The 23,556-nt window shown below is 44.9% G+C and overlaps 1 protein-coding gene across 2 annotated transcripts; it reads left to right on the forward strand.

Annotated features, from left to right (window-relative positions):
• Positions 1-13,584: 13,584 nt before the first annotated feature.
• On the forward strand, positions 13,585-18,370 carry LOC116244231 (gap junction beta-6 protein-like). Of its 2 annotated transcripts, XR_016471098.1 has the most exons (3): positions 13,585-13,657; positions 15,428-16,526; positions 16,685-18,370. XR_016471098.1 is itself a non-coding variant. In XM_031615805.2 (2 exons), exon 2 carries the CDS (start codon positions 15,450-15,452, stop codon positions 16,125-16,127), a length of 678 nt encoding a protein of 225 aa, XP_031471665.1. In that variant the 5' UTR covers positions 13,585-13,657; positions 15,428-15,449; the 3' UTR covers positions 16,128-18,370. The 2 variants fall into 2 exon arrangements, 1 of the variants encoding a protein (XP_031471665.1); XM_031615805.2 differs by having other exon boundaries at positions 15,428-18,370.
• The last annotated feature ends 5,186 nt before the right edge of the window (positions 18,371-23,556 follow it).

Consider the following 23,556-nt stretch of genomic DNA (forward strand, 5'->3'; position numbering starts at 1 on the left):
ATGGGTTTGGGTTGGTTGGCTGTTTCACGTGAGGAGTGCCTGATACAGTGTCAGCACAAACAGCCCTTCTCCATTGCCCTGGCACCTGGGTGAGTCGGAAACAAATGTGCTGATTCCTGCACCATGGATGGGAGCCAGAGCTTATCCAAGGCTGCACTTGTATGAATTTCTTGCCTCAGCAGGGAGGATCAGTTGTGACTGAGTTGTGTTTGGCTGTGATGTTTCTCATCACGCTACTGTGCATCCTTGATCGCGCACTCCTTTATCTAGAACATCATCTGACTTTTGTAACTTCCAAGTAAAAGTCCCTGAAATTTTCAGTGCCCTCTAAGTTGCGTTTCCAGTCTCACATCCTTGCAAGCTGGCTGAGGCTGTTCCTGGCTCTAAAGCACACCAGCTCACAGCCCTCCACTGTGCCTGCTGTTGCTCCCACACCATCACTCACAGCCAGGGTCTCTGAAGTCTCTGCTCTACCAGTGACCAGAAATGTACGCTGTGCTGGCACTGCCACCACCCCATGGCAGTTCAGCAAGTTTCTTTGCTAGTAACTGCCTTAATTGTCCCTGCACATCTCTGGCTGCACATCCCCACCCTGCGATTTTCCCCTTTGTTGTGCCTGGGGCAAAGATTGCTTAAATTGGCCCAGTTGCCAAATGATTTTTCAGGGCCTCTGGAGAAGCCCTCCTCAAATCCCCCCTCTTGCTTTCCCATCACATAAGGAAGAGCCCTGACCAGCTCTGTGTCTGACATGTTCCGCTCCCATTACACAAAACAGACATTGGCTCCAACCCCACTGCATATCCTCCTCCATCTCTCTTTCTTCTGAACCCAGCCCCCTGCAGCCTCAGTTTTGTTTGTCTGCTGACCTGATCCCAGCAGCCTTGGATGCCAAAGACACAAAACAGACCAGTGGTGGGATGCTCTGAAATTGCATTTCATTTTTCAAATTACTACCCTGACCTAATGTCAACCTGTGGATCCACACCAGATCAGAGTGAGCACAGGCATCCCAGCCCTTCTGCGAAGCAGGGACCCTGTAGACACACGTCTGTCGACCACTCATACTGTATTACCCCAAATCACCCTGCAGCAGAGGGCTGGGAAGCATGCCACCAACTTGAGGTGGACCTCTGCTCTCACTTGCATGGTTTGATTTTCTACATGCCACAGTTACCTCTACTTCCTACACTAAACCAAGACTTTATTGTACTTCTGAAACAAATCTATTTATCCTCTTCATAAAGGAACACTCTGCTGGCCCTTCCCCTTGCTCCTCGTTGTGGCTGTGGTGTAACAAGGAAACTGCCCAATTGCCCGCCTGGGAGAAGCACCCCTCCAATGCATATCTCGGCAGAATCATGGAATTATTAAGGTTGGAAAAGGCCAAGATTATGCAGCCCAACCATCAGTCCATCTCACCATGATGCCCACTAATTGGTGACTGCACCACCTCCCTGGGCAGCCTGTTCCACTGCCTCACCGCTCCTTCTGAGAAGAAATTTTTCCTAATATCCAACCCAAACCCCCTCTGGTACAACTTGAGGCCATTCCCTCTTGTCCTGTCACTGTTGCCCGGGAGCAGAGGCTGACCCAGTAAACCCAGGGGAGACCCTGCACACCCAATGATGGCTGCGGGTGGGTTGCCCAAGTCCTGACACAGCGCATGGCAGGTGGGTCTGTGGGAGGAGTGGGCAGGGAGAGGCGCGGGCAAGGCCCTGACTCAGCCGCCAAGCCCTCACACAGCCGCAGCCAGCGCCTGCCTCGTCCGTGCCAGGAGGAGCAGGGACGGCCGGGCCGCTCCCCACACCCCGTCCCCACCCCGCACCGCCTGCCCGTGCTGTAAGCCCGTCCCCACCAGAACTTCTGCCGCAGCCTCCCCCTGCTGCTCGGTGCTGTGAAAGCCACGCTAATGTTTTCTGAGTGCTTGCGGAAGTTTGACTCAAATCTCCTCGCTGCCACTCAGAAAATCCCGGTTGATCTCCCCGGGCTTGGGCCAGGCCTGTGGGAAGGGTGTAACAAAAGAACACCGTGATGCCACCCAGCTGCTTTCTGCACAGCTCTTTTGCAACATCAGATCTCATGGCATGCTGCAGCCACGACCTTCCCACAGCACTTCTGCCAGCTGGGTGAGCAGCCCATGCACTGCAGCCCTCCACACGGTCCTCTCTGGGGCCCTTGTCCACCCACAAGCACTGGTGCAGCACGGCGTGCCCGCATTGATGTGTCATCACACTCACAAATCATTGAGCTGTGATTTTCACTCTATTTGCTGGTGGCTGTAGAAAACACGGTGGCAACTTCACATAAAGTGTGACAATGACCTCTAAGAAGAACTGTGCACAGTGGAGGGCTGTGAGCTGGTGTGCTTTAGGGCCAGGAGCAGCCTCAGCCAGCTTGCAAAGATGTGGGATTGGCAGCGCAACTAAGAGGGCATTGAAAATTTCGGGGACTTTTACTTGGCAGTTACAAAAGTCATGTCCTTTGGTACCATGGATGACCCAGGAGAAGGCTGGAAGGGAAAGCAGCTGGTAAATGTGTGTTCCTGGTAATATTCCTCACCTGCACCCAGAGCCAAAGTCCACAGCAGCAACTGCCCTTCCAGAGGACGACAGAGCTGTGAGGGGTCTGGAGCACAAGTCTTATGGGGAGTGGCTGAGGGAATTGGGATTGTTCAGCCTGGTGAGGAGGAGGCTCAGGAGTGACTTTATTGCTCTCTACAGCTGCCTGAAAGGAGGCTATGGGGAGATGGAGGTCGACCTATGCTCACATGTAGCAACAGTAGGATGAGAGGGAATGGTCTTAAGCCGTGCCAAGGTTGAATATTGTTGTGTTCAGGTTGGATATTAGGAAACATTTCTTCTCAGAAAGGGTGATGAGGCACTGCCCTGGGGAGGTGGTGATGTCACCATCCCTGGAGGTGTTTGAGAAATATATGGATGTGGCACTGAGGGACGTGATTAGTGGGCATGGGGGGATGGGTTGATGATTGGAATGCGTGCAAGTTTCGCAACACAGATAAGGCTGAAGCAGGAGTGCTCCTCACATCTCAAACACCCACAGCCATGAGGGTCTGAGGATCCCAGGGACCCCAAATTGAGGTGTGGTGCACCCACGAACTCAGCTTCACCAGGGCCATCAGCCAGTGCAACTGGCAGATGTTGGTACCAGACACCACTTCCTTATTCCTTGATGAAAACTAAACCCACACAGCCCTCTTCTTGCTCAACATGCAAGGAAGCATGGCTGCCCTGTGTTCTCACAGGCCTCCTTGCTGAAACTTTGTCTGCATAAAGCAATGGCTATATGGATGTAGGCATTTGTGCAGGTGTATGTATATGACATGCAGTGTCGTGTTTTGCATGAACACTGAATAAATCAACAGCAAACACTTTAAAACCTGTCCTGAAGATTGAACATTATCTTGGTATCCATTATTATTGTTAATGTTAAAACATTATTTAAATAGGCTGATAGAAGACAGTACCACAAGAGTGAATTAGTCGAGATGAAAGAAGAATTGAGGAACTTTGCAGAAAGATCATTTTAGCAGCAACACAAGAATAAAATAACAACATGCACTTCAACAAAAAATTAGAAATCCTCATCCTCGTCCCAGATCTCCTGTGAACTGAACTGATATAGAGGTGCAAGGTGGCCAGGCTGCCTCTGCTCTGCACCCAGTGGTAACAGAGCAAATCAAAATATTTAGATGGATAAAGGAGAAAATATGTAATGAAATTGATAAGCATATCACCTAACCATGCTGACACATTTATGACAGGTTATGATCTCCACCAAGAGTGAGACAACAGAACCACACTGTACTGAGATCACAACCTTAGGGCATTCAGGATTTGGGGGAAAGCAGGTACTTTCCATTTGAAGTCCCCTGGGCTACCTGGGAGCTAAACCAGGTTTCTTTGTTGTGGGTGGGAGTTCGGTGACGCTGGGGTTGGTGACCCATGGCCAAGATGCATAGCTGCCATAACACTGCTCTGCCAGGTGACACAGGGAAGAGGAGTGGCAGGTGCCCAGGAATGTGCAGGTCCTGGAAGGCACCAGGAGGATTTAATGCCTGGAGGGCTGGGTGAAAGCTGAGTGGGGCTTTTCTTTGTTGTAGCTCTGAACGTAGGTGTCTGGTATTTATTTAAATCCTAAGTACCTGAATAGTCTCTTGGATCTCGTCCCAAATGTATCTAACCCCTTTATCATTATGTAGGAAAGACTCTTCAATTGAAGGCTTTGGGAGTGGAAGGCCTCACAGCAGCTGCTCACAAATCCCTTCAGACCTCCTCTGAGCTGGACTTAGTCAAAGGAGAACATGGCTTGGCCTCAGGCCCTGCAGCACTGCCTGCTGCACACCAGCTCACCAACGTGACACTGCTCAGCAGGCTTGCATTACTGGCTGCTGGCTTTTTTTTTAACAGCTCTGGCTTTACACTGCCCACCTCACCAAAGAACTGGAAGTCATTACCCAGATAATCACTGAAAAGTTAATCACTGGACAATAACTACATCATTACAAAACCAGTGCCAAAGGCATATTCCAAACAGCGGGGAGGAACTGTTTGTTTGATTTTTTTTCCATTTTTTTTCTACACACAGAAGCCAACCCAAAAGTAAATACCAGGAGTGCAAAGGCCAAGGAACTTCGGAAGGTCGTACGGCCCAGTCCATAAATCTGAGGCAAGATTCACTCAAGATTCACCTGAGGTGCACTTGGTTGATGGCATCCTTCAAAGAGAAGGGCTATTTATTTTCAGTTGGGCTGTTTTTAGCAGAAAAGCTGTTTGGGTTAACTAAACTTTTACTTATCTTGATAAGTTCCTGCAAAACTCTTGTGGCAGATATGCTTCAGTTAGTCTAAAATTTGTACATGTAATTTGAGCTTCCTGGTACACGTTATTCAAGCTTCATTTGCTAAGTCAGCAATGCTGTTAAACCAATTTGAACATGGATACACTCTCAGGACTAGCAGAACCCAGGAACCCGGTCAGTAAGAACCCCGGGGTAGACAACACTGTCCCTTCTTCACCACAGACCCACTTGGGTCCTGGCAAGAGGGAGACCCAGACTTCTATTTCCTTCAGACTGCTGGGTGCCATCCCACACCTTCTCTTCCCCAGGCTCATGAAAAAGGGTGGAGGGAGGGACGGAAGAGCCATGTACTGAAAGGCAGAGACTATATGAGAGGACCTGACTCATCTGGAGTTTAAGATGGGCAGCTAGAAAAGGATGACTCTGCTTCTGAATCTTGTTTGCTATCTTCTGTTCAGTGTTCAATGTAAAATGTATGAACAGGAGCAGAGACCAAATCCAGAGCCTCTTACCCTTTCCCATTTGTCCCCAGTTCTTAGGAGAGCATCTCCCACAAGTCATCTTGTTCCCTCCCCTCTCCTTTTGTCCTGCTGACTTTTGTTCAGCTGAATAAATCCTGAGAAAGTTGAGAGCAACACCAGCCTGGAGTAACCTGCAGCTCTGTGGCTATGGCACAGTGCAAGGAGTAGGAGGTAAAAGTTTGACTCCTGTCACGTCAAGCAAAACAGCATCTCTGAATCTGTATGACTTTGGGAAAACCGAAGGGTTTTTCTATGTGCCACGACCCTTAGTGCCACATCCACACGTGTGGGGACTTCTGAGCTCAGCATCCAAAGGGACATTGGTAGTCTGATCTCAGATTTGAGAGATGAGAGCACAGCTCCCAGTGCCATGGCTCACAAGCCCTCCCTAGCTGTCCTGGGGCATGGTATAGAAATGCCTTGCTTGCCAAAAAGTACTGGATATCAAAAAATCTGGACTGTAGCTTGTTGAACAGCATTTATGCAGCTTTCCCCGTATCTTCCTTGGCTTCTTCAAGCCAAGGCAAAAGGAAAAAGAAAAAATAATGTAGCTGGTTGTATTGATCTAGCTATGATTTTCACATCAGCAGACAGTATGAATATTCTAGTGAGCAGTGCTGGAAGTGTGCTGAGTGCTGTAGAAAAGAAAAAGAGATGCAAATCCAATTAAGCAAGCAAACTGGAGCTGTGTGTAGCAAAATGGGCAAGAACAATCTTGTTGTATGCCAACATTTCATGTCCCTGAAGCTATATACAGGTATGTGTATTTTGCTGATTTACAGGCAAAATTCCTGTTCCCAGCATGTACACTACGCTTCATTACAGCACAGCATGTCTTGACGTGGGGAGAATGTCCACACCTGAGACTGTGGGCAGCAGTTTGGAAATGAAATGTTTCAACAGCAATCCCTGGTGAGAATGGGCAACTTTACACGTGCTAATCTTGTTTGGAATTTCCTTATTTCTCCACACAAATGTCCATTGAACAATTTCCAATAGATTCTATCTCTTTTGAAATAATAGAAACTACTGTGATTGATTTATGACCACCCTTGCCTGACACTATACCCATAACAATAAAATACCTAGCAACAACACTTATACAGCTTAGTCCTGATTTATTTTACATTTTTTTCCACATGCTAGACATGTGTGGAGCTGTTGTAAAATTGTTTTTATCCCGTTTTTCTATTGTTCACACAGAGCTCAGCCCATCAGCCAGCCAGTACCTAGCAGCACAGTACGCCAGAAGTGCTCCTGAGCTCCCTGTGCCAGCCGGGTGAAAGCCTCCTGGTGCTGCCCTGTCTCCTCCTGGCTTGGAAGTGTTGACATGAGGGCTTTGGTGGAATGGGAGCAAGCAGGATGGATCTGGTGGGCCTGGGGCAGAGCCAAAAGGAGCTCTGGTAAAGAAGCTCCAGCTCTCACAATCTGCTGTCATTTATGAGTGTGATTTTGGCATTGCAGGGCTCCCAAAATACAGTCTCTTTTGAAACGTGATGAGTAACAAAAGAATAGATTTGTTTTTCCATGGTCCATTTATTTTGCCACCATTTACTCTTAAGAAAGTATGGTCATATGTGAAAATTTGTGCACTGAGAAAAAGTTTGAACAAGAGAGCAGGAACAACATATTTCTTCACAAAAGAAGTGATCTACTGATACATAAAATTACCCCAGCAAGACACCAAGTGTCTGCTTAGCTGGAACCCTTGACTTCTAGCAGTAAGTGTTCTTAGTACACAGGTAATGCAAACATTGCAAAAGACAGTGGTTTTCTTGGACATCTACCTTTCCCTGCCTGAAGCAAATCCTTTTATGATGTGCTTGAATACAGTGAAGGGCAGAGGCAGAAACATTCCTGACTTGAGGGAGTTCATTTTTCCTTCTCGTGGGGTGCTGGTTGAGAGTGATACTTCTTGTCCTCATCTGAATATTTTGTAAGCCTGAATGCATTGCTTGGCCATAATTGCAGTGGCATGTCTAACGAGGTGCTGTGTGGCTGTTTGGCACAGCTTGGCATTATGGCTCTGTTTCCTCTGTGTCTACAAGATCCCTTCCCACAGATCTCTGCAACGGACTCTGCTGAACTGAACTGAATTCTGCAGGTAGCAACATGAGGATCAACCAACTGGGGAGACCTTGCTGCCTGGAAAATTGAGCTTCCATGGGGCTCCACCATTCCCAGAGAAGGGCTCCCTCTTTTGATGAATTTAGCACTAATCACTGCTCCACTTTTGAATGACCTAGAGCCAAATGGTCCTCTTGACTTGGCTAAGCATAGATGTGGCAGCCTCCTGAGCTCCTGCACCTGTCTCCATGCAGCTCCGATGTTCTGTGTTTGTGCAGAAATCTTGCAGAGATCTTATGGGGAGAGTTCTAGCACTTTGCAGCTTACTTTTTCCTTTCAAATCAGTGAATACAACCACTTCCTCAAAGAGTTTGGATGTAGAGTTCTGCAGACTGCATAGAGCAGGGAACGTCCTTCCTTCTCCATGCACACTAGGTCCTTGGTCCTCAGCAAAAAGAAATGCTGAAGTTCTCAGTCTTTGCAGCCTGTTCTTTGCCTTTTTCGGGTAAGGGAAAGGCTCCTGGTAGGAAACTAAGGACTGAGAAGTGCATAAAGATGTCAGGGAGGGCCTGAAATTGCAGCCTGACAGTTCATGGACTTTTTCACTCTTCATACCCCAAGGACACTGCTCAAAGTGCTCAGGGTTTCTTACTGCACAGAGACTGAGAAAAGCCAGCCCTTTATCCTTTTCCAACCTGTTACGGACATGGACAATGAAACTGATGAATACACAGCAACAACAGCTTCCCAGTGTTGTTCATGATGCATTAAACTGCCACTAATTACTGACTTTTCTGATGAATGGCTCATTCACTCCCTGGTTATTATCTTCTATTGTAGACCAAATTTATCCCTAAAGCTATTTTATTATTGATCTTAAATCAAGAACACTGATCATTATCTAGCCCTCAAATACTGAAAGCCCATATGTTTATACTGAACATCTCTTTATCACCTGCAAATATGCAGCAAAGTAACAAAGCAAAAACAACCCCCAAAAAAGAGCAGGAACTTTCTGGTCACATTTACTGGCCCACAAACATTTTAGTTGACTGCAGAAGAATTATTTCACTAAAAGGGTTTTTGTTTGTTTGTTTGTTTGTTTTTTCCTTTAAATTGTATTAGAAAGGTATTTAATATTTTCTCTGATTTTACTCTCATCTTTACATGCCAGCTTTTACATACCAAATCTGAGACTTGTGCTGCTAGTCTGGGGTTTGTGCACACCACCAAACCCAGAAGATTCCTCAGCAGCAGTGCGTGCCCCAGGCTCTGTGAAGCAGGCTCTGCATCCCTCTGACAAGAGGAGCTGGCCTCAGCTAAACAGCCAGGAACCATTCCAGCAAACTGGCTTGTATTTCCACTCTGCTGATAACATTTCTCTTTTAGGTGGTGTAGACTGTGGTGGGTATCTTTTCAAGCTTGAGGAACATCAGTGAGTACATGCCATCTGAATCCTTCTTGATTGCTGTTTGGTGTCCAGCATAGACACTGATGAGCCATGATGATCACCTAAAGCAGACTGCTCCCAAAGAGAAGGGATGGATCTTGGCAGACTGTACTGCCTCACCTGCTTTATGTTCTTCATGGTGCACATTTTCCCAGTACAGCCTGTTACCTTGTGCTACAGGCTTTCAATCACCTTCCAAGAACATGTATTATCTGTGAATGTTGTATCTTTTTTCACTAGTTACCCAGTGGCTCTTGGTCAAGTGGCTCTTCCCAAAGCCTGCTTCTTCAGCTTCCTTTGTTACTGTGTGCAATGTGCAGCCTTGCAGACTTGCATAACTTCTGTTGACTTTTCAGCTGCAAATCATTGCCCACTGACTAACTGCAGTCAAGCTTCAGCATGCGGCTGCCTGCTTGGTTTTCTGTCATCACCAGAGCTCTCCTCATGTTGTCTCTGCATAGGAGAACTAATGCTACTTTTGTGTATAGCCCTGCATGCTTCAGTGCTCAAAAACACTGTGGGTATTTGCTCCCCACCAGTATCAGTATATGGCCCTGTCATGCAATGCTCCTCTTGATTCTGCTGAGTGTAGACAGCCATCGAAAGCTAGAAGGTTTTAAGCATTCTCCAAATTATGTATTTGACCACCTTGCAGGGAGCTCAATTATCTTCACCCCTCAGTTGCAGTGGAGACCATTCTTGAATATCCATAGAGAACTTCTGCCTTGAGCTTTGAAGAAGCCAACTGATGGGATGGGTGGAAATTTGACAAGTAGTAGAACTGCACAAAAGAAAAAAATGTCTAAAATTGGAAAACACAGAAGAACTGAGGAATCAAAAAACGAATAGTGTGCATTGGAAATTTATCCTGTCCTCATTTCTTACAACTCTGCTGGTACACATCTCCTATGTCTTCAAAGGGGCTTTGTGCCAAAGATCAGCACTAGACTTGGGGTATCAAAAGGCTGACTCTGAGAGCCACCCACACATGTGATCTACAGGCCACAGCTGTAACCCAGCGCAGATCTGTTGGTGGAATGTTTTAGAATGGGCTTGACTGTAGCTTCTGCTCAGAAAGCATTTTGTAAAAGCCATTTCTTTCCTTTCTTTCTTTCTTTCTTTTTTTTTTTTTTCCCCTCCCTTTCTTTCTTTTTCAACAGCAGGATATCCATAACTATTTAGTTCCTCATGACTCTTCCCCAGTCCAGTTCGATTCCTTTGTTGCTGATGTGGTGAGCAAGAGGAAATGTTTCCCATCCTATATTTGCATTCTAGAAATGACTTGACTAGCGTGATGCACATACAGGTGCAACCAAGTCGTTACTGAATCATACCATTCTTGTTTTTAATCTGATTGAGGACTTGCACTTGAGACCTCAGTGAACTGTTGGATTAGTCATGTAGTCAGTGATTTGAATACTGACAAAAGGAACAAGAGAGTGTGCTTGAATTAAAATAAAGCAAAGGATGGATCCAGCCTGCTTTCTACAGAGGAATCACCCATCACTGTTGGATGCTGCCTACTCTCCCCACCCTTCCCCTTGAGCCCCTGCCACTCACTCCTTTTATTTACAGAACTTTTAATTCCAGAGCTCTCCTCCCACTCTCTCCCTCCCACTCTCTCCCTCCCGTCTGTGGGATGTACAGAACCAGTTCTTCACTCCCTGCTGCGATCCAGCATGTCCCCACACTGCACTGGCAGTGCCCACCCTTCGTTCTTAGTTTTATTGCTGCTCCATCAACCCTGCCATTAGCGACTTCTCTCCTCAGTCACCTGTGCTTACCCATTGGCTTCTTCCTATTCTTATCTCCGAATAAGTAAACTAATGTGGGCTTCTTCTAAGCTGAGTGCTCCAAGAGATATGGAAGAACAATAGCTCCTCGGATAAGCATTAAAGATTCAAGTGTTCTTGGCAAACCTGATAAAACTTTGCCTAAACAATGCATTTACAAACATGCAATGTGCATAGCAAAGGACAGCAATTAGCACAAAGTAAGGGCTGCCCCTTTCTCTGCCCTGTACCCCACACCCAGCCCTCCTCTGAGGGGAGATTATTTGCGAAGGACAGTGGTACCAGAAGCAAAGAAAGTCACAGTTCTCTTTCATAAACCCTCTTCTGTCTGTGGATGCTTGGGCATCCTCGTGATGCAGCTGGAGGTGAAATGGGGCCCTCTCTGAGAAGGGACCCTGCTACCCTCTCCCAAAACATGTTTTATGGTTTACAGCCGACTGAAAATTGTTTATCCTCCCCACTACCCTGCACAGCCAACAGAATAGAAGGTGCCCATGCTGTTCCATGTGATGATTTTGCAGAGTCATTTCCAGGAAAAGTCTGGTAGAAGGGAGATCTAACTCATGGAAGGAGAGCCGGGTGTTGCATCTCTCTCCAGGAGCCTCCTGGATAGTTTGAATGGCAAATACAGGGATAAAGAAGCAGGGATGTCTGCACTGGACTACGAGTATTGAAAAAACTCAATGTTTGCAGCATCAGCTTGTTTTTTCTGGGGTCTGTCTGACACTAATATGTGTGTAATGATATCAAAGGAGTAAGAACAGCTCGTTCAAAGGCTGCTAAAGTGTGGTGGTGTGACTAAAGTGAGTGAGTGAAGAATTAATGTAGAAACAAACTGATTACACAAGCTGAGTTGAACTGTGAAGGTGCTTTTATTGCTGATGCTGGTGAGAAAAGTCAGGTGTAGAATATGTTCGGCTCAGCCTTGAAGAAATGAAGACTGTATCCAAAATATAATTTAGCTGTATAAATTATAGCTACATTTCCAGTTCAGAAATAATTTTACACAACAACTAGCTGCTAGGTGTAGAAAGAGCCTTGCTTTAAGCAGAAGTGAAAGATATGGAGTCTGCCACACTAATGATTTGGGAAAAATCAAAATAGTATGTATAGCACATTAAAAAATTGAAGCTTTGTGGTAGTCAAAATTAAATCTGGCCATGAGGCATAGCAGATGTTGTCCAGTTGCTCATACCGGATGACAATATAGCAAATGAACCTCAGTATCAGCTGATGTAAACCACTACATACTACAGCTCTTTGAAAGGGAAGATAGCAGCAGGACAAAGGGAAATGGTTTTAAGTTGAAGGAGGGAAGTTTTAGATTGGATGTCAGGGGGAAGTTCTTTAATGTGAGAGTGGTGAGGTGCTGGAACAGGCTTCCCAGAGAGGCTGTGGCTGCCCCAAGCCTGGAGGTGTTCAAGGCCAGATTGGATGGGGCCCTGGGCAGCCTGGTCCAGTATTAAATGTGGAGGTTGGCGGCCCTGCCTGTGGCGGGGGTTGAAGATTCATGATTCTTGAGGTCCCTTCCAACCTGGGCCATTATGTCTGTGTAATATGTGATGTGAAAATAAATCCAAAGTATAGCTGTTCAAGTGTATAGGCACACATGTACTCCAGGAGGCATCAGTTTTATTAGCCAGAATGTCCCAGGAAGGAACCTTGGACTGACTGAAAAAATCAGTTCACACGTCTGAGGTGCTTGAAAGGTGAATAGGGAAATAGCAGAGAACACAGTAGAAAACTCTGCTCTATGCATATGCAAAGTGTAGGTGCAGCAGGTAGTGGGGTGCAAAAATTTGTGATGAGTGTGATGAAAGTATAAAGCAGTTCCTGCATGACAAATGTTGAACAGACGATGCTTTAAAGATGGATTGATGGAACCTTGATGACACAAGTTGCTGCACTGGGCAGTGCATGGGGCAGAAGAGTAGGGGTTAGCCGTTACTCCTAGTGGTGGGGACAAAGCAGGAATCTGTGCTCTGTACAGACATACACTGTGGCACTCATTGCTTTACTGCCACTAGAACGACCCTTCCCCACAGTAGGTGAGCAATGGCTGTGTCTCTGCAGGACTCCTCTCTCCTTCCCACATCAAGCACTCTGTGCTACCTCCCACATTAAGGCAAGCAAAAGAAGATGAAAAGAAATAAAAGTAACCCTCAGCTTTACCACAGTTCTGGTTTGGCTATACATGAAAGCCACTACAGCAGCACCGTGGTGTGGATTTCTTTCGAGCATTTACATTTACCACTATCAAACTTTGCTATAGTTTTATAAAACAGAGTTGTCTGGTTGTTCCAGACATTTATTCTCTATTTATTAATGTTTAAAGACATTACACACCTGCCTGTTCCCTGTACTTACAGAACAAACTCACACGGGCGTTTTGCAGACCCACAGACCCACACAAACGCTGGCTTTCCATACTTTCTACCCACGCAAATTACTAGAACGAGCTTATTTATTTAAATCACTCCCGATGAAAGCGTCTCTCCTTCCAGACACGCCACACAGTGCAATACTCAGGACAGATCTTCACCTCAACGCACGAACACACCGTTTCCAGCGGTGCTTTCACGTCCCTAGACAAGACCCCATTATGCCTGCAGCCACAGGCACGGCATTCCACCACCGCTCAGCTGTTTCACACACAGCGCTGTTTCCCGGCAGGGCTTCTGGTCGCAGCGCCGTTAGAAGCGAGCCGAAGGCACCGTGCAGTCCTTCCCCGGGCGCCGTGCGCTGGGAGCGCTGAGCATCCCGCAGTGCAAGGCGAGCGCCGTGCGCTGCCACGCAGCTCTGTACCCACACCTGGCCGCCGGGCTCCGCCGCCAGCGCCCCACGGGCACTCCGGCCCCGCCCGCGGGCGGAGAGAGGCGGCCTCGGGGCGGGTTAAAAGCGGCGGCGGTGGAGCGGGGAGGGCTTTGAGAGCTGTGGGACGGCGAGGCTGGGACCGGCCGTCCGCTGGCACCGCAGCCCGGGACCTGCGCCGTGCCGCGCCGCTCCAGGTGAGGCCCGCGGAGGGCTGGGGCTTAGGGCGGGGATCTTCTCGTGCGGCGGGGTTTGCCTGGCGCCCCGCAACCGGTCGCAGCGTTTGTGTCGTGGGGAGGAGCAGGGGGGTCCCGTCCTGTCCTGTGTTCTTTTCTTCCTCCGCGACTTGCGGCTTCCGAACCGCGGTGTGAGTCTGCACCTGGAGCCCGGGTCGTTCGTCCCGCTGGGATTCGCCTCAGGTGGTTACTGTCCTTCGATAGTTAGCCCCATTTTGTTCGTTTTATTTCTGTGTTTTAATGGCTATGTGACAGGTGAGAGGAAATGCTTCACAGAAAGCGCAGTTATCTGACCACAGCCGTGACTTTGGATCAGCATAAAAAGCTGCACAGAATGCTGCCATTCTGCAACGAGAACACAAGAAGCGTGAGGAATTCCAGCCGCCTTTTCGAGGCTTTTTCTTTTTTTCTTTTCCTTACCCAACGTAACCTTTCCTCATGACAGTAGACGTGACCTCTCCCTCCTGCCTGGAGGCCTGTCTGTACAGGCTGGGCCAGCGCCGCGGGTGTGTGCATCCCTCTCTGGTGGTGTAACTGCAGTGGGGTAAAGGAGTTCCTTCTCTCTCTTTTTTTTTTTTTCTTTTGCTGTTACCTGAGAATTAGCAAATTATAAAGACTTTACCAGCCCGACAAAGCACGCTGCCTGCACCAAGAGGAGCAGGAGTTCTGGTCCAGAGCCTGTGTAGCTTTTCTGCATGGCAGATTGAGTCCTGCCCCTGGGAGATATAGGACCAGCTATGCAAGTTCCTGGCTGTGGATTTGAAGCTTTCAGTGGTAGCTTCCAAATGGCTGCTGAGCACTGAAAGCCCAGTCCTAAAACCAAGCTCTGCCTTCAGCAAAACTTCAGCTTAACTGTCAAAGGGTGAATGGTGAATTTCCTTCAAGAGCAGGAGGAAGGGAGAACAGAAATGGAACTCCTCTGATGTTTGACCTCTTATTTAACTGGGGTGTGATATCATCTAGGAAATCAATGTAAACTTTTCAGCTGAGGGCATTATGCTCTCAGCCCTCTAGCTTGGCTAATCTCCTTTTTGGATGAGGTAGTGATGAATGTGGAAGGGCAGGCTCTGCAGAATTGTCCTGTGCCTGCTGATTGGTTCTTTGCATGTGCACAACCCTGACAGAGTTGATTTGAGGTTTCTCAACAGTGAAATCAGATGCTGTACTCCTAGAGATGAAGGCTCTGCCAAGTAAAGGATGTGTCTGAGCTGCAGACCTGCTGGAGACATCTGGGAGGAAGTAGGGCTTCTTTTGGAGATGGCCCAGTAGTCCTTGGAGGCAAGGCAAGAACCACCCAGCCTTCTAAGGCTTTGGCATTGGCAAAGAAATCCTATGAAAATAATTTGTTTTGTCAAGATTATTTTATATAATTATATCATTTTCTATAGATTTGGAAAGTGCACTGAGAGCCTACCACAGAAAGGGAAAGAGGGCTTGGGGGATGCAGGGAGGAAATGCTTGAAGGTATAACTTATTTCCTACCCAAAACCTAGTTAGAAAAATATCAAAGTATGCTAGTCTCATCATAAATATATGAATAGAGAGAGTCTAGAGTCTATTAAGCTGTTTGAATCCACTAACACAGACATAAATGTAAGGATAGACTTAATGTAACTTGAACTTGCCTACGCCTTGAGTGAATGCTAGGAAATCCTCTTGCTTATAGAAAGTTTGGAAATGATTCTTTGCTGCTTGGAAAGTAATTATTTAGTATTTTATGTCATCTTGCAGGTGAAAGAACACAGAAAAGAAGATGGATTGGGGAACTCTGCAGGCTGTTCTGGGAGGTGTCAATAAGCACTCCACCAGCATTGGGAAGATATGGCTCACAGTCCTGTTCATCTTCCGTATCATGATCCTGGTTGTGGCTGCAGAGAGAGTCTGGGGAGATGAACAACAAGATTTTGTCTGCAATACACTTCAACCTGGGTGTAGAAATGTTTGCTATGATCACTTTTTCCCCATTTCTCACATCAGACTCTGGGCCCTGCAGCTGATCTTCGTTTCTACCCCTGCGCTGCTGGTGGCCATGCACGTGGCTTACACCAGGCACGAGAAGAAAAGGCGATTTAGAAATGGTGACAAAATTAATATTGAAGAGCTGAAAAATGAAAAGATTCATATTCGAGGTCCCCTGTGGTGGACATATACCTGCAGCATCTTCTTCAGGATCATCTTTGAAGCAGTCTTCATGTACGTGTTCTACTACATGTACGACGGCTACCAGATGCCTCGTCTGGTGAAGTGTGATGCGTGGCCCTGCCCCAACGTAGTGGATTGTTTTGTGTCTCGGCCTACTGAGAAAACCACGTTTACTATTTTTATGCTTGCTGTATCTGGGATCTGCATGATGTTGAATCTGGCTGAGTTGTGTTACTTAGTGCTAAAAGTTTGCCTGAAAGATTCTGGGAAAACAACAGTTCTAAAATAATTCCTCAGTTCCATGATTGCTTGGCTTCCCAGGTCCCTTCAAAATTTACTTAGGCGTCAGAAAACAATTGGCAAAAGGATAAAAACAAAAGGGCATTTTTTTTTTTTTCTTAATGATAGCCTCCCTAGGAAGCTGCCATTGAGGCAGGTTTTAAGATCATGAGCTACTTTGGTATTCCTGTATCCACAAATAGAGAGATCAGCCTTCTTGGCTGCACCTTTTTCAAGTATGCTTCCTGCTGTGATGGTCACTTTTTGAAAAGTGGGAATGAGAAGCTCTAGTGCCACACAGACAGAGGGATTGCAAACAAATTGCACCAAATGATTGTTGCCAACGAGGCAGGGCACTGTGGTTTCCTGCTCTTTTTCTCCCCAGCGTTCTGTGAGGAATCTCAGTACGGTAGGTTTTATTTGGTGATGAGACTTTTTACTCGACTGGGCTTCCTTCAGCAGTGTTTTTCTGTGTGTGTGGTTTTTTTTTTTTTTTTTTTTTTTTTTCCCCCAGTAAAGTCAAAAAAACTACCTTGTTTCATTCTGGTTCTTTTGTTTCTTTTCCAGAGGAAGTGCTTCAACACTTAGAGCATGGTATGCAGCAGCTCATAACAATTGGTGCTCCATCAATCTTTTTTTTTCCCCTATTCATCCTGTATAACTTTTCTTCAAAAAAATTTTCAGTTCTGATTTGGTGCACCTTTTAAGTAGCTGGATCAAACCACTCCCAGTCTCTGTGGCATTCTACATAGTGAGACTGAAATCTCTTCTCTTGTTACAGTAGGATGAGCAAGAATTACAGGCAACTTGCATAGACAAAATAGCAAAGTTTCCCAATCAAAAGTCAGGGGGATCTTGAAAACTTAATGTTCACATTGCTGAGTTGTGAATTGTACATTATTAACTTGAACTATGTGAGTCTGTCTCATCTCTCCAGAGCAGTCTCAAAACATATTCTGTTTTATGCCTGTCATTGGCAGCTATAGCAGCACATGCAGCAATGCAATGTACTTCTTTAGTGCTTGCACACTGAATACGCTTCTAGTAAACTGACTCTTCCTCTTTAGCTTTAATAATGCTCCTTTGTTTGGGAGGAAAGCTTGTTACCTTAGGTTTTCTTTTTGTAGCCATCTCCTCAAATACTTTTATGGCTTCTGGATAAGCAAAGCTGCCCAAGTTAAGACTCATTACCTCTCACTGCGCTGGAAGTGGAGCACGAGCAGGCTGCCACTGCTTGTGTGCTTATCCAGTGCTACAATTTGACTGCAGATGGAAGTTGTTCATTAAACATGGTAGCAGAAAGAAAAGGAAAAGCATCCTTAGAAGTGTGAATGAACAAAAACATAAGTCATTAATAATGAGCTGAACTGGAAACTTGCTCTGTAAAAACATCCTTAATTCAACTCTAAATAACAAAGTTTGGCACATTGGATTTGTGCTTGGTAAAGTTCCTGCACTGTTCTGTGTACAAGTACAAAGAGAACAAACTATCTAAACTCCCAGTGCTCTAGTATTACATTTCTTTTGTAACAGCAAGATTTGTGTTTTCTTCTGAAATCACAATTAAAGGACATTTGTGGTGTCCGTTTTCTGTATTACCTACATGTGCCTAACGTGTCTAATGAAAATCTGTTTACTGCAATAGAAAATGAATTCAGCAATAATACATTTAATAGCTGGGAGCTACTGTAAGCATTTTTGCCTTCTGCCACAGGTTGCTTTTCAATCTGTTACACTGCCTTTGCTATCAAATACATCCTGCAGACATTGTGAGCCTATAGTGGAAGGCCATATGTGTGATCTGTGCTAGGGAACAAATATGTTGTGTAAATCAGTCTTGTACTAGTGAAACTTTAGCTGGAAATGGCTCACAATAAACAATGTAACCTCTCCATAGAGGAGAGTTTGTTTTTCTATTGTGCCTTTAACTGGAACTTGGAATGCAGTATGCCAAAACTGGCAACACCAACAAGATAAGGTTAATTAATTATCTTCAGCTTGTAGTTTGGCAACCAGATATCATACAAGGAGAAAAAGATAGCAACTGGGACAGTTGCTGGAAGTGACCCAAAAGAGGACTCTGACCCAACTGTAGCATTAGGTGTTGTAGCTCCACCAGAAGATGGAGATCTGTCTACGAGATTTCTGTTTATATGTTACTAAACAGCTATTTTTTAAGAAAACAAAATAATGTTTTTCAGATACTTACTAGGAATTAATCCCTCTACACCTATTTCTGTGTGCTACGTTGCATGGTTGACAAACAATAGATTTCATACAGATTAAAATACAATGCTGTTTTGGAATTGTGTGCTCTTTCTTGAAATACAGTGTCATCTACACTTTTGCATGTGGATGCTAGATTCTGCAGAATGAAGGTTGCAAGAATGTTGAAGTCTGAAGCAACAAATCTGAAGTGTTGTCTGTAAAGGAGGCTGATTCCTTACTGTAAAGTACAGCACAGCCAGGATATGAAGTGTCAAATGATGTGCTATCCGAACTGGGAATTGTTGGAGTGGGGCAGTCCAGAATTATCCCTCTGGGTTAAAATCACCAGAGGATTACCATTAGCTTCATCAAGGCTAAACTTTCATCCAAAAGCCTTGAAACCAAACCTATAAATACACTATGATAACTGAGCATATATATATATATATAAATACACCACGATAACTTAGCTAAGACTAATGGTCTTCAGGATATTCAGGAGTTACATATGTTTTCTTCCTCGTCCTGCCTACTCAGCTTGTTTTCTTTTACAGAATATATTTATCTTCTGTAAAGTTGTCCCAGCTCTGACCTGGGTATTTTCTTTATACACGTGCCTAGCCATAAACAAACAAACAAGCAACAAACATATATATGTGTATGTATGTGTATATATTTATAACGTAGGCTTGGAAATGAGCTAAGATTTAACTGGCAGACTCAACTGAGAAAACAAGTTACATCTCTGACTTTCCACCTCTGAGAACTCAGCTTACACCTACTGTCACTATCATGACTGATCCCCCACAGCTACCCTAAAATTCATCTTCAGAACTGGCCACAAAATCGTACACAACTCCTCCCTTCCTGCCCTGTAAATCACCAACACTAACACAAATCTTATTTTTTCATCTGTCTGTGCAATGCTCACTGTAATCCACTGTATTTGAATAAGACATTTCATAACAGAAAATCCTCTCCAAGCATACTGCCAGGTAGTCAGATGCTTGCATCAGCCTTTCTGGTAAATTGCATGTCAGTAGGGCATACAGTTTAAGAAAATATGTTTAGAGTGAACTGGTGGAGAGCATACACGGTAGACCTGTGAATTACTTTGGAGGTTTTGGATGAATAAAATACTATGTATGTTCAAATGGTGTTTACTTTTTCATTGTATCTTTGAAGCCGCTCACATAAAGCACTGGTTTCAGGCTGCTGTTTGAACAGCAGTGTATTTTGCACACTACTGAGAATCAAATAGCATTTCACTCATAGTCCAGCGTGGGAGCCAGGAAAATAAATGCAGTGACACTAGTCTGAAGCAGGCAGCATTTTTCAGAGGACAGGCTGTGCTGGGCAAGCTGGCTTGCTTGAATAACATGCATCTTTGCTGTCTTCTTGGCAATTACAGTCAGCTGTGGTAAAAAAAAATAAAATAAAAATCAACAATGTTAAAACAGTTCAGGATCACAAAAAGTGATTACGAATGTTTTGCAGGTCATTTGCAGGACTGAGGTTCACTCTTTAAGACAACAAAAGATTGCCTCCTCCAAGCAATCCACACATCAGCAGAATTGCTACACCTTCTTTTGATGGGTTGACTGTAACATCTGCTGCCTATTTGGTATCCGTCAACATTTCTCTTGTCATAGGACTCCTTTCACTTGGTCTGAACATATTATGGCAGTCCTAGTACAGAGTTAACCTGAGTTTCTCCAACTGAAAGACAAACATGACAGCTATGTCATGTTCACAAGGGAACAGGGATGATTAATCAAACACCATTGTTTGTTAAGGTCAGTGCAATGACAGGTGCCAGAAAAAATATTTTTATAATTATTGTGTGGAAAACATTTCAAACCTATTGTATGTTGCATCATTACCATAATACCTGCTTATGGTTAGTCACAACCCTTCTCTAGATGTTGCATCCTTTCCAAGGACTGAGTGCTTAATATGTAGTGTAAGGAGCTTCCACAATCTCTCCAATACAAATGAACAAAAACAAAACCTGCACTTGCCCATCCACACACAAGTGCAGGTAGAACAAACTGACTACTAAATCATTATACCACTGTCATCTGATAGAAGACTGAGACATTGCAACACAGAATTGTCAGGAGTAATTTATGTCTCTGCCATGATAAAAGCTTTTGTATATAGCAGTAAGATAGTTGTTAATGATTCATTGTTAAAGTGTGAAGATCTAGCATATAAGATAACCCCTATGCATTTGGGAGGAGCTGCAGATACTTGGGAAGATAGGCTTGGAAGTCAATAAGATCCTTATCACTGGGAGAAATGCTATAACAAAAACAGTTTGAGACTTCCTTTGGGAAGGAGTAAATGGTAGTGTTTTGAAACACTAAGCACTTGCAAGATTTTAGGGTGGAAAACTGTTCTGAAGCAAAGAATAGTTTTGCAGAGAGCTGATGTTTGTAGTAGACCATCAGTGGAACATGAGTCAATCATGTTTCTGACTTGGAAAATATCCTGCTGGTATGCATTAAAGGTTTTCCAAAAATATGGTGTTTGAAATAATGATTCCACACTTCTTTAGCACCTGCAGTTCCTTATCAGAAATGTACTTTGGAGCACATTCTGTTAAAAAAGTTTATCAACTGGAGAAATCAAGGAGTGAGGAATAATAGATGACCAAATATTTAAAACACAGAACTTAACAGGAATGCATGAAAGAAACAGGGCAGCCTGGAAAAGTTTCAAGAAAGTTCTGCAGAACTCTCCAAATGTGTAAAAGATTGTGGCAAGGAAGATGAGATTGTTCTTTCTACCTGCTGGCAACAGGGTAAGAAATAAAGGGACTGTGCTGCAATAAGTTTTGGGCTAATCATTTCGAAAACAATTCTGTGGATGATGAACTCTTCATTACTGAATACTGTTAAATGGCAACTTAGTCCAAGATTTGCTGAGGGTGGCCTGAAGATAGAATTCTGCTACGAAACAGAGGGAACTTTTAAAAAATCTGTGGGGAATGGGGGCCCATTTAATGAGTCAAGTTGTACAGCTTCTTTTTCTGAACCAAAGAAACTACTAAATAACTAATAATAATGACTACTAAATAAATTTATTTTTCATACAAATTCATGTCTGCATGTCAGTGCAAGGTCCACCCAGTACAATCTCTATCAGCATGGCTCCTTTGTGCTTTCAGCAATCATAACAATGCAGTCTTGCACTACAATAAATTCCACCTGACAAAAGCATACAACGTGGCACTATGAGTAGATAAAATTGTAATTTATATTAATGAAGTTAGCAATGGATAATTTTTTCTCCTTATCAGAGTGGATAGAAAGCTCCTTCTGCCAAAGACCAAAACCCAGACCTGTTTTAAGTTTTGCTGTCCAGCTGACTGTATGTAGGTGGATTTCCTGGCAGCCTGGTCTGCATTCAGGAGAAGATTCAGAGGAATAACATGCCATTTTGGGTTACAGGATTCTTTCAGTGCAAAAGCAAACCATCAGGTGGTTCAATAGGTTGAAATTAGCAGAGATATTTTTCCATATACAAACTTTGCTTGTTTTTCTATTTCAAAACAGGAGATCTGTTGCTGTTCCTCTCTGTAGAAGGTATTTGATGTCTTGACAAACTCATGATGTGTGTCAGTAAGGTATATTCCTAAAATAAAACATATTTTATTTGCTCTTACCTTGAATACAGTGAAAAAGAACATCAGTCAGGGAATTTACTTGTTTAGAAGCTTTGGCTGTGGTTTGGCATTGCAAAGTGTTCATAGAATCACAGAATCATACAATGGTTAGGGCTGAAAGGGACCTTCAAAATCATCTAGTTCCAACCCCCTGCTATAGGCAGGGACACTTCCTTCTAGACCAGGTTGCTCACAGCCCCATCCAGCCTGGCCTTGAATGCTTTCAGGGAGGGGGCATCCACAATCTCCTTGAGCAACCTGTTCCAGTGTCTCTCTACCCTCACAGTAAAGAATTTCTTCCTAATATCTAGTCTAAGTCTACCTCTTTTAGTTTAAAACCATTTCCATTCATCCTGTCACTATCTGCCCTTATAAAAAGTTCCTCCCCAGCTTTCCTGTAGGCCCCCTTTGGGTACTGGAAGACCTCTATAAGGTGTCCCCAGGGCCTTCCCTTCTCCAGGCTGAACAGACCCAGCTCTCTCAGCCTGTCCTTGTAGAGGAGGTGCTCCAGTCCTCTGATCATCTCTGTTGCTGTCCTCTGGACCTCCAACAGCTCCATATCCTTTTTGTGTCAGAGGCCATAGAACTGAATGCAGTACTCCAGATGGGGTACTACTACTGCAGAGTGGAAGAGGCATAGTCACCTCCCTTGGCCTGCTGGTCACACTTCTCTTGATGCAACCCAGGAGACAGCTGGCCTTCTGGGTTGTAAGAACACATTGGCAGCTCATGTTGAGTCCTTCATCAACTGACACCCCCAAATCCTTCTCCTCAGGGCTGCTTTCAAGCCATTCTTCACCCAACCTGTATCTGTGCTTGGGATTGCCCCGACTGAGGTGCAGGACCTTCTACTTGGCCTTGTTGAACTTCATGAGGCAGTTGTGGGCCACTTCTCAAGCCTGTCCAGGTCTCTCTGGATGGCATCCTTTTCCTCGGGCAGGTCAGCTGTACCACTCAGCTTGGTGTCATCTGCAAACTTGCTGAGTGTGCACTCGATCCCACTGTCCACATCTCCTACAGAGATGCTGAATAGCATTGGTCCCAGTACAGATCCCTGAGGAATGCTGCTTGTCACTTATCCCTACTTGGACATCAAGGCATTGACCACAACTCTCTGAGTGAGAAGCTCCAGTCGATTCCTTGCTGTTCACTATGCTCACTAGTAGCACTCGCTAAAGATATTAACATTGTTATTGCTTCCTGTTCCTGTCCCATCTGTGTCTCTCTCCCTCCTCATCCAACACAGTGCCTCCACTACAGGGCCTTTACTGAGCCAGCATAGTTTTTTGCACAGCTGCAGTCAGCACTGGATTGAGGGACTGTTTTAACTGGTATAAAAGCAACCATTTTGCTTTGCTGGATTGATTTTTATCTGGATCAATGCCTTCGTCTGACTTACAGGGAGAGTATGTGAACAAATGTTTATGATTACATGACTGTGGGGCAGTAGGCCATGATGTAGGGCAAGAAGAGCTGTAGGGAGTGAGCAGAAGGGCTGGAGGGAATGGCAACGTACTAAGTTGCATTTACTGCTACATAAACTGCAATTTCAAATCACAGC

The sequence above is a fragment of the Phasianus colchicus genome, chromosome 1, assembly GCF_987193195.1.
Source record: "Phasianus colchicus chromosome 1, bPhaCol1.hap1.1, whole genome shotgun sequence".
In the NCBI taxonomy this organism is placed as follows: Eukaryota; Metazoa; Chordata; class Aves; order Galliformes; family Phasianidae; genus Phasianus; species Phasianus colchicus.